At 52.2% G+C, this 10,998-nt stretch overlaps 1 protein-coding gene across 1 annotated transcript; it reads left to right on the forward strand.

Moving 5' to 3' along the window:
• The first annotated feature begins 1,151 nt into the window (after positions 1–1,151).
• On the forward strand, positions 1,152–2,645 carry LOC119399210 (uncharacterized). Its single transcript, XM_037666023.1, has one exon. It carries the CDS (start codon positions 1,152–1,154, stop codon positions 2,643–2,645), a length of 1,494 nt encoding a protein of 497 aa, XP_037521951.1.
• The last annotated feature ends 8,353 nt before the right edge of the window (positions 2,646–10,998 follow it).

Raw genomic sequence — 10,998 nt, forward strand, 5'->3', positions numbered from 1 at the left:
TACGGACGCCGGGTACATCCTAAACCTTGAAACAGTGAAGGGAACTCCTCCTGCCAGTCTGACTCGGCCCTGCTGATGTCATACACAGGCGAGACTAATCCGAATTTCTCGCATGACTTCAGGCCAAGCAACGGTTGGCTGCCTCGCTTGACAACAAAGAATGGTACGTTTTCTTGCTTGCCTTGAAGCTGAAGCGAGAGCGTCGCTTGTCCCAGGTGCTGAATGACGTTTCCGTCGTAATTCGTCAACACCGTGCTGCATGGGCGGAGCATGGCTTTTCCGGAACGCAGCTTGCGAAAGTGAGCATACGGTAGTATGTTGGCCTGTGCCCCTGTGTCCACCTTGAGCCGCGTCGGGTGTCCAGCCACGAACGCGTTCACGATCCAGTCTCGCTGCCCCGAGACGCTATTGACGCGCACTGTTAAAATATCAAAGTCTTCTTCCGACTCGTATGCTCCTTGCTGTCCATCGCCGGACCTTGGAGTGCTAACTTCATGAACCCTGGCACTTCTGCAGCGTGACGCGAAGTGATTTTTTCCTCTTGCATAATGCACAAGCCTTGCCCCACGCTGGGCATCTTCTTGGTTCATGGACCCTTCCGCAGTAGCCGCACCGACCGCGAGTTGAGTTTCTCTCCAGCGTTGCCGATGATCCAGTGACACGGTGCACGTTCACTTCGCTACTGGCAGCGTTCTCAAGAGTCCGGTTTTGCAACGCTGCCACCTCCGCCGCTTTGCAAAACTGTATTGTGGCTTCTAACGTGAGATTCTTCTCGCGCAATAGACGCTCACGGAGCTTTTTATCATGAATGCCGCACCACAAGCTGATCACGTACTAAAGAATCTCTTAAGTCACCAAAGTTGCAGGTCTTTGACTTGAGAAGCTTTGCTATAGGCGCGGCACTGTTCCAACAGCATGACCAAGACTGGCGCCCGGTGGCTTATGCGTCGCGAGTCTTGTCTAGCTCCGAGGCCAAGTATGCCCAGATTGAGAAGGAGACGCTCGCTGCGACGTTTGCTTGTGAACGCTTTAAGGACTTCTTATTGGGCTACAAGGTCTTAGTCGAGACGGACCATAGGCCACTCCTTTCAATAGCGAAGCAAAACTTGTGTGAAATGCCCCCACGTCTGCAGCGATATTTTTTGAGACTGATGCAATTCGATGTCGTGTTCCAGTACGTGCCGGGGAAGCAGTTGGTCTTGTCCGACACCCTATCCAGGATACAAGGCGCAGCATCTCACAGCCCTGACCCCGACCAAGATGATGTTACCGTCCACGCTGCCCACGTTCTCTCCGTCCTTGTGAGTGACAACATGAAAGCCCGCCTTGCTGCGGCAACATACGAAGATGCTGAGCTAAGGCATGTCATGGAGTCTTTACAACAGCAGAGACCTGTCAATGGAGAGCTGGCTGCATTTTCCTCTGAGTTGACATGCATAGATGGAATTCTTCTGCGGGGCAGTACAGTGGTGATACCCAGAAGTCTGCGTCAAGAGATGCTGCAGCGCCTGCATGAGGGCCACTTGGGAGTTAACAAGTGCAAGGCCCGCGCCAGATTGTTGATGTTCTGGCGAGGAATGAATGCGGACATAGCGGCACTGGTTAGCCGTTGCGAAAAGTGTCGTCAGTTTGCGTACCGCCAACCAGCAGAGCCGCTGATACTGAGGGAAGTCCCAGAGCAACCATGGCAGCGCATTGGCGTAGACCTTTGCGAGTACGGTGGCCGGAGCTATCTGGTAGCTTACTGCGCTTACTCAAACTATCCCGAAGTAGAGTACTTATCTCAGACAACCAGCAAGGCGGTAATATCAAAACTTTCAATGATGTTTGCCCGCCATGGAATACCGCTCGAAGTGTGTACAGATGGAGGTGCTCAATTTACCTGTCGAGAGTTCAGGGCGTTCAGAGACAAGTGTGATTTTCTCCACACTACATCCAGCCCGCGATTTCCCAGGTCCAACGGCTTAGCTGAAAAGGGAGTCCAAGTTGTGAAACGACTGTTGAAGAAAAGTGAGGGTGTAGAAGATGATTTCTGGGTGGGACTGCTGAATTACCGGACATCCCCGCTAGAGGATGGGCGAACACCCAGCGAGCTGCTCATGGGAAGACGGCTTCGTGGAAGGCTGCCGGACTTTGCAGTGCCTAGCGCGAGTCCAGTACACAAGCCCCCTCAGAACTTAACACAGGGTCGACCTCTCCCGATACTACATGAAGGAGATATTGTGAGGATACGCCAGGACGGGTGTTGGGGTCCTAAGGCTCAAGTGCAGTGCTCAGTGGCTCCAAGGTCCTACACTGTTCGCACGGAAGGGGGCCAACAGTTTAGAAGAAATCGGCAGCATCTTCTAAAGACGGACGAGCCCTTCGAGCCAGAGGCTGTCCTGGATGAGGACTTCGCGCCAAATGGAGGGCCTCCGGAGGTTACCCCATGCCCAACAATGCCACAAACACCAGAGTGCCCCCAATCTGCAGCGACATCCCAGGAGCCAACTGTCGATGAGCCCAATCCTACCTCTGCAGTGTCGTCAAGTCCCAGTCCAACGACACCACCTTTACGACGTTCTACTCGAGTGCGGAGGCCTCCAGGCTACCTACGGGACTACGAGACCCTTCCCTTCTCCAGAGAAGGGAAGATGTACCGGTAGGGGGCCGGTACCCAGGTGGTCTGGCAACACAGGCTCGGGATTGGTCTCCAACGGGTTGGCCCAATAAACCAGTTGGACTACAGTTGCAACGCTATGTGCTTGCTTGTCATTCTTTACAGGTATGAGCCATGTGTAGAGGAACATCATCATCATCATCATCATTTCAGCTACTGATAAAGCGTATTTGTTGGTCGTTCTCCTTTTGATCGTCGATCCCGCGTCGTTACACTGGTGGAGGTGCTGGGTAAGCTTCATGCTTGGCACGCCTTCGCGGAGCCGACGATCGAGCCCGGAATCACCACCACGCGTCGAAACACCGGTCCACCGTTTCAGTCGCCGTCGGCTAGGCCTGGCGCCCGAGCTCAATCCCCTGCCAGAAGGTTCCAGCAACCGTCCTTCAACCACCATGGCCACTGCAGCTCCATCGCACGTGACACTGCAGAATCCTATGATTCCTGAGTGTTTTCATGGTGAAGCCTATGAAGACGCCCACGATTGGCTGGACCAATTCGAACGCTGTGCGAAATACAATCAATGGACCACCTCAGACGACAAGCTTTCGAACGTCTATTTCTACCTCAAGGACAATGCTCAGACGTGGTACATAAACCGGGAGAGGAGTTTGGCTACGTGGGACGACTTCCGCACCCAGCTGCTCGACACTTTTACCAGTGTCGACAGGAGGGAGAATGCGCAACGTCTCCTGGAATCTCGCATCCAGAAACCGAACGAGAGCGTTGCTATGTTCGCTGAAGACATGGCCCGTCTTTTCCGTAGGGCAGACCCTGAGATGCCAGAAGAAAGGAAGTTGCGGTATCTCATGCGAGGAGTGAAAGAGCAGTTGTTTGCCGGGCTTGTCAGAAATCCACCGACAACAGTCGCTGAATTCACTAAAGAGGGCACAGCGATCGAACGGGCCTTACAGCAGCGATACCGCCAGCATGAACACATGATCAACTCGGTAGCGAGTACCTCAGCCATGACTTTGAGTAACGACAAGCCTCTGCGTGAAGTCATCCGGGAGATTCTGCGAGAGGAGCTTCGGCAGCTCGGTTTGATTCCACCAACAGAACCGACGCCGGCATTATCTCTTGTCGCTGATGTCGTCCGGGAAGAGGTCCGTCAAGCTCTTTCTTCGCCAGGCTATGGTGATGTACAACGGCATCTTACTTACGCTGATGCTGTCCGATGTCCAGTCATCGCACCTCCGACGCCGCCGACTCCGACTAGGCCACCGCCTACCCTGCAAACGCAGCCTATCTCATCGCCACCACCCTTGCCGATCTCGCCGACACGCAGAATGCCGTACGGTCGACACCCGAACGCCACAACGTGGTTCAACGGAGAATCCCCACTGAACTACCAGCGTCGGAAAACCGATTTGTGGCGTACCGCTGACCGTCGACCGGTGTGCTTTCATTGTGGCGAAGCAGGGCACGTCTATCGAGTTTGCCGTTATCGCGAGGCTCAATATACTCGAGATTTCCTCCCCACCCCGATTACGCTACGCATGACGGTCGGCGCACGCACAACGACGCTCCTCTGAGTCTTCCGCCGCAAAATCTCACCACGCCCCGATCACGTTCTCCATCTCCTGCACGGTATAGTTCACCTAATCGTCGCAGTTTTGCCGACGTCACCAGAGGCAGGTCCCCTAGCCCGCGACGGGGAAACTAGACGCAGCGACCTCCGGGGATGGGGTTGCCAATCGTCGAAATTCCGAACAGCCCCCACTACAGACGAACGTCAACTCAAAGACACCGACGCCGAAGACTGCGATTACAACGACGACTACGGCGACTGCGACGAATACGACGAATACGACACCTGCCGATGTAAGCGAAGTGGTCAGCGCTGACCTTGTCATTCACATTGACGGCCATCAAGTGACGGCTCTTGTTGACACTGGCTCCCACTTTTCGATCATCAGCCTACAACTAGCCGACAGATTAAGGAAAGTAAAGACACCATGGCACGGGCCCAATATCAGAACTGCCGGAGGTCAGTTGATGACACCTGTTGGAAAGTGCAGGGCCCGACTCATCACCGCGGGTTCAACCTTCGTCGCCACCCTTGTGATTCTTCGTGAATGCTGTAAAGAGCTCATATTAGGAATGGATTTCTTGCGCGAATACGGGGCTGTGATTGACATCCGCGACAAGAGCGTAACATTTGCTTCACACTCGGGCACTGCTAACGATGAGGAAAACCAGCGACCCCGTTTGCGTATCGCCGGTGACGACGTTATACTACTGCCACGCAGTTGCTCCCTTGTACCCGTGCGCTGCGACAGCCTGCAGAGCGCCACTGGCGTCGCTGAACACATCAGTGAGCTAACATTCACTTGCGGCATTTCTATTGCCAGGGCCGTCATCAATATCAGCGATGGATGCGCTGAACTCTTGTTGACGAATTTCAGCAAGGAACGCCGACACATCGTTAGTGGCACTGCCATTGCCTATTTCGATGAACTTGCGCAAATCGAAGATTGCCATCTGGTTGAGAAGGTGGCACCGTCTACTATTAATACACCGGCACCTGTTGACGTTAGCCCGACATTATCGGCCATCGAGCGAGACCGCCTTCTTGCGCTGATCCACAAGTTTCACGGCTGCTTCTCATCCACTTCCAGAGTTGGTCAAACACCGCTCACGAAACACCGCATCATCACAGACTCCGATGCCCGACCCATCCGGCAAAATCCTTATCGCGTTGCCCCAAAGGAGCGTGAGGCAATTCAAAAACAGGTGAAAACGATGCTGGAAGATGGCGTTATTCGGCCATCTAAGAGTCCTTGGGCATCGCCTGTAGTACTAGTGAAAAAGAAGGACGGCAGCTTGCGTTTCTGCGTCGACTACAGGAAGCTCAACCAGATCACAAAGAAGGATGTTTATCCTCTTCCGCGTATTGATGATTCCCTGGATAGACTACGAAACGCCCGTTACTTTTCGTCAATGGATTTAAAAAGCGGCTACTGGCAAATTGAGGTGGATGAGAGAGACCGTGAAAAGACCGCCTTTGTCACGCCCGACGGACTTTATGAATTTCAGGTGCTTCCCTTCGGTTTGTGTTCGGCGCCAGCAACGTTTCAGCGTCTAATGGACACTGTACTATCCGGACTTAAGTGGCAAACCTGCCTGGTGTACCTCGATGACGTGATTGTCTTTTCTGCAACGTTCGAGGAGCACTTAAGAAGACTGGAAACAGTTTTTGACGCAATAAGCTCGGCCGGTCTGACATTGAAACCCGAAAAATGCCACTTTGGCTTTCACGAACTTCAATTCCTAGGTCACGTCGTCAGCAGCCAAGGAATCCGGCCCGATCCGGATAAAGTTGCTGCCGTGGCGAATTTCCCGACCCCATCGGACAAAAAATCAGTGCGACGTTTTTTGGGACTTTGTGCCTATTACCGGCGATTTATTGCGAATTTTTCGCGCATCGCATGGCCATTGACCCAGCTTACCAGGGAAGATATCCCATTCGCATGGGGCAAAGACCAGCAACGGGCATTTGACGAGCTTCGCCAACGCATGCAAACGCCTCCCGTGCTCGCCCACTTCGATGAAGACGCGCCAACGATATTGCACACAGACGCTAGTAATGTGGGCCTTGGAGCAGTACTCGTACAGTGGCAGGACGACAGCGAAAAGGTGATCGCTTACGCCAGTAGGACGCTGTCCCGAACAGAAGCCAACTACACTACGACCGAGAAAGAATGCCTCGCAATGGTATGGGCAGTCCTCAAATTTCGCCCGTATTTGTACGGTCGCTCGTTCACCGTTATCAGCGATCACCATTCGCTCTGCTGGTTAATTAATTTGAAAGATCCATCCGGCCGTCTCGCACGCTGGAGTCTTCGGCTCCAAGAGTTCGACTTCACTGTTGCCTACAAATCGGGAAGACGACACGCCGATGCCGACTGTCTTTCTCGGTCTCCCGTTGAAACAGCAGACCAAGACGACGACGACACGGCCTTTTTGGGAGTCGTGGACACTACCGCTTTTTCACGACAGCAGCGGGACGACGCTGAACTGCTGCCGCTCATTCATTACCTTGAAGGACGAACCAATAGCGTGCCGAAATTATTTGCAAGGGGGCTGGCGTCGTACTGCTTGCGCAACGACGTTCTTTACAAAAAGAACTTTTCACCTCGTGGCAGCAGCTACTTACTCGTCGTTCCCTCATCGCTCCGACGTGAGGTCCTGCACGCCTGCCACAACGAGCCGACCGCTGGTCACTTGGGCTACACTCGGACATTGGCAAGGATTGGGCAGAACTATTTCTGGCCGAAACTTGCCACGGTCGTGAAAACTTACGTGCAGACATGTCTAGATTGGCAGCGCCGCAAGCCGCCATCCATCAAGCCAGCCGGCCTGTTGCAACCTATTCATGTGCCGACGACGCCATTTGCACAAATCGGCATGGATTTTCTGGGCCCCTTCCCCACGTCTACTACTGGAAATAGATGGATCATCGTCGCCACCGATTACCTCACCCGATACGCCGAGACAGGAGCTCTGCGACGGGCAACAGCGGCTGAAGTGGCGCGATTTTTTATCGAAGCCATCGTTTTAAGGCACGGCGCTCCCGCAGTTCTTATCTGACTGACAGAGGTACTGCGTTCATGGCCGAGCTTTTGGACACCGTTCTGCGACTAAGTGGTACCGCCCACAGGAAGACAACGGCGTATCATCCACAGACCAACGGGTTAACCAAACGTCTCAACAGGACCCTGGCTGACATGATAAGCATGTACGTAGATGTAGAGCACAAGAACTGGGACGACATCCTACCCTACGTCACATTCGCGTATAACACGGCTCGTCAGGAGACCACTCGGAAGACTCCCTTCAGTCTCGTTTACGGCCGTGAAGTTACAACTACGTTAGACGCGATGCTCCCTCATGAAAATGATGGCACAGAGACGGACGCTGAAGAACTTACGCAGCGAGCAGAAGAAGCTCGGCAACTTGCCCGGTTGCGAATCACCGAACAACAGGGCTATGCCGCCAGGCACTACAATCTCCGGCACAGACCCGTCACATACAACGTGGGCGACAAAGTGTGGGTCTGGACACCTATTCGTCGTCGTGGGCTCTCTGAAAAGCTGTTGCGGAGATACTTCGGGCCTTACGAAGTCCTCCGACGCATCAGTGACGTCAATTACGAGGTTGTTCCGGGCGGCCTTCAGTGTTCCAAACGCCGAAGACATTCACCAGAAATCGTCCACGTGCTTCGGATGAAGCCATACTTTCAGTGACTAACTGCGCAGTGTTTTTTACCCTGTTTTCTGGGCTTTCATCATCGGGACGATGTTTTTTTTTAAAGGGGGAATAATGCCGCGCGTATGTGCCAGTAGCGTCGACAATGAAGCAGCGCGAGGACACTGGCCCCAGTGCAAGGACGAAGAAGACGTTGTTGTCATTTCAGCTACTGATAAAGCGTATTTGTTGGTCGTTCTCCTTTTGATCGTCGATCCCGCGTCGTTACAATATATGCACGTACGCATACAAACGCAAGCACGAACATACATAAAGTATGACCGAACCACCTTCCCCCCTAAAAAAAAATTGTGGCTACGCTACTGCTGCGCTTATATTAATGTACTGCTTATATTCGCCGACCAAGTATGAAATGGACTAATAGAGCATAGAGTTATGGCTGTTATAGCGTGCGTTTCGAACGAATGGAGTTTTCGAAATGCGACAGTGGCGCCAGAGCACACAGACTAGTGAGTAGCAGCAGCTTAATATAAGACTGGCAGCTCGTTTTTCGGGTGTCGCACATCTTTACAACCCAGAAGAGATTACGGCAGCACCCGGGGAGACTTCATTATAAATATGCATAGGAAGGAGACGCTTGGGCGCGTCAATGTATTCTGCGAACGTCTCATTCTTCGTACCCTGGCGGCCGATGCCGGCGAAACTGAGGTGGCAAGTGGGAGCTACGTCGCGCCCTCTGGCGCATTGCATGGTGCCTTTCAGGGGCGTAGCCCGGGGGAGGGGGGTTGAGGGGGTTCAACCCCCCCCCCCGAAATTTTTCAGTTTTGCTTGCGTATATATACATGCGCACATACAAACGCACGCACGAACATACATAAAGTATGGTTGAACCCCCCCCCCCCCAAAAAAAAAAAAAAAAATTTCTGGCTACGCCCCTGGTGCCTTTAGTACGTGAAATTCTCAGAGCGCGTTCTTACCAAAAAGCAGGAAGTCAGCGCACGCTTCGTGAGGATGTCCTCTGGTCTCGGAAGTGGGCGCTGTGATCAACGACTCTCGGGAGAGCGCTATTTATGCAAAGTTGACTCTCGCTCGAGGTCCTTCAACCGTGCCTCAAAACAGGAAGATATGGCTTTATGTTTTTGTGAATGTTTCAGTCCGCGTTCTGCGTTGCACCTGCGGAAGCTGTACCACCTGGTTAGCCACGAAGGTTCTGTGAACCAAATACGAGGTCTACGACCTCTCGGATAAGGTTACTGCTATGAATGAGCGTGTATTATCGCCGCTCGTGTTTATCTCGGAGTTGACTGCGTCTGACAACATTGCGCTCAGTGTGTGTTGATAGGCCAGATCCTGGTCACACCTGTAGATTGCCCGTTTCAAAGCGGGAGGCCAGAGACATCATAATTATCATAATAATCTCCATGGACGAAGGTGTTCTCTTACGAGCTTGTTTGCCATGCAACTTAATACAAGTAAAAACTCAAAGGCTCCCTTATACATTCGCCTAAGAGTCAAAGGCGAAAGCCATCTTTTTCTTCTCAGTAGATGTAGCTAGAGTTACTGTATATGCTACCTTTACCTAAAGGTAGCATATACAGTAACTCTAGATGTAGCGATCCTCCCCCGCCCCCTTCCGACAGCTTTATGCAACTAACGTGGTTTTTCACTGCCTTCGGGATCAAAGCCAAAGGCATTGCAAGCTTTCTACCCTTCACCTGGTTTTGCACTGCCTCCATCAACTGCCCGCCTTTGATGATGTCATGTGATAACGTCACAAATTTTGGCTATCTGTGACGCGATATAATGATGTCATCACTTGATGATTTTTTTTCATCAGTTGACGCCGCCGACGCGGGACGCCGTCGGTCGATTTTCGCGGTTGATGAGGCATGTAGTAGTAGTAGTAGTAGTAGTAGTATCTTTATTTTATTTCTTGTAATACAAGAAAAAAAAAGACGCCAGGCCTGCGCTGAAACCGCAGCACAGTCGCAGCGAAAGCTGGAAGAGCGGCGTTTCTAGAGCCCGTTGTAAGCTCTCTTGGGGCTACAATACAAGTACACTAGAAAGGTACCCACTACGCCATAAATCAAATTTTCGTGAAGTTGGGAAGCGCCTACTTAGCCATTATTCGTCATTCTGCGGAGAAGCGAGGCACCAGCTACACGTCTGTAAGGGATTATGTGCACTTTTGTTGACGCGACGACTGATGACGATGAAGAATTACGGCTCAGCCCTTTGTAATGGGTTGGAAGCTTTAAACGGCCCACCAGTTATGTAATTTGCACTGGGTGACGCCCGGTCGCTATTTCCCTCTGCCGTCATGCTGTATAACATACGTTGACGTGGGAGAGAGACGGGGGGGAGGGGGCGAAGAACTTTACTGAGACCCCGAGGAAATGAATCATGCGCTTATGGGCTCCCTTGGCAACCAATACAAGTGCACTTGCGAGGAACCCACTACGCTCTAAATCATTGTAACTTTACTGAGACCCCGAGGAAATGGATCATGCGCTTATGGGCTTCCTTGGCAACCAATACCAGTGCACTTGCGAGGAACCCACTACGCTATAAATTATTGTAATTTTTGAGAAGTAGGGCAGCAGGCACTGTGCCATCTTTCGTCATTCTACGGAGAGCCGCGGTACCTGCTAAACGCATGTAAGGCATTATGCTCACTTTGTTGATGCTGTGCCTGATGACGACGAAGAATTATGGCAGAGCCCTGTAATGGGTTGGAAGCAAGGAGGTTTAAACCTCCTTGGTTGGAAGCATTCAACAACCTACTCGTTGCGCAATTCGCATTGTGTGACGCCTGGTTACAGAATTTGCGTTGTGCGACGCTTGGTGCTTATTTTACTCTTCTACCAGCTTGTATAGGACCTTTTTGCAAAGCAGTTTCAAGCACCGGCATGGCTCAGAGGTTGAATACTGGGCTCCCATGCAGAGGGCCCAGGTTCGAACCTCGTTCCATCCTGGAATTTTTTACAGCGAAAGCTATTATGAGATCATTTCACCGGCCGTTTTTGGCGCCGTAGTTGTCCGCCGCCGCCGCCGGTGTCCGTAATCAGTATCGCTCGAAATAAGAAAAAAAAAAAATTCCAGGATGGAACGAGGTTAGAACCTGGGCCCTC

This window comes from Rhipicephalus sanguineus, chromosome 7 (assembly GCF_013339695.2).
Source record: "Rhipicephalus sanguineus isolate Rsan-2018 chromosome 7, BIME_Rsan_1.4, whole genome shotgun sequence".
NCBI classification, from domain to species: Eukaryota; Metazoa; Arthropoda; class Arachnida; order Ixodida; family Ixodidae; genus Rhipicephalus; species Rhipicephalus sanguineus.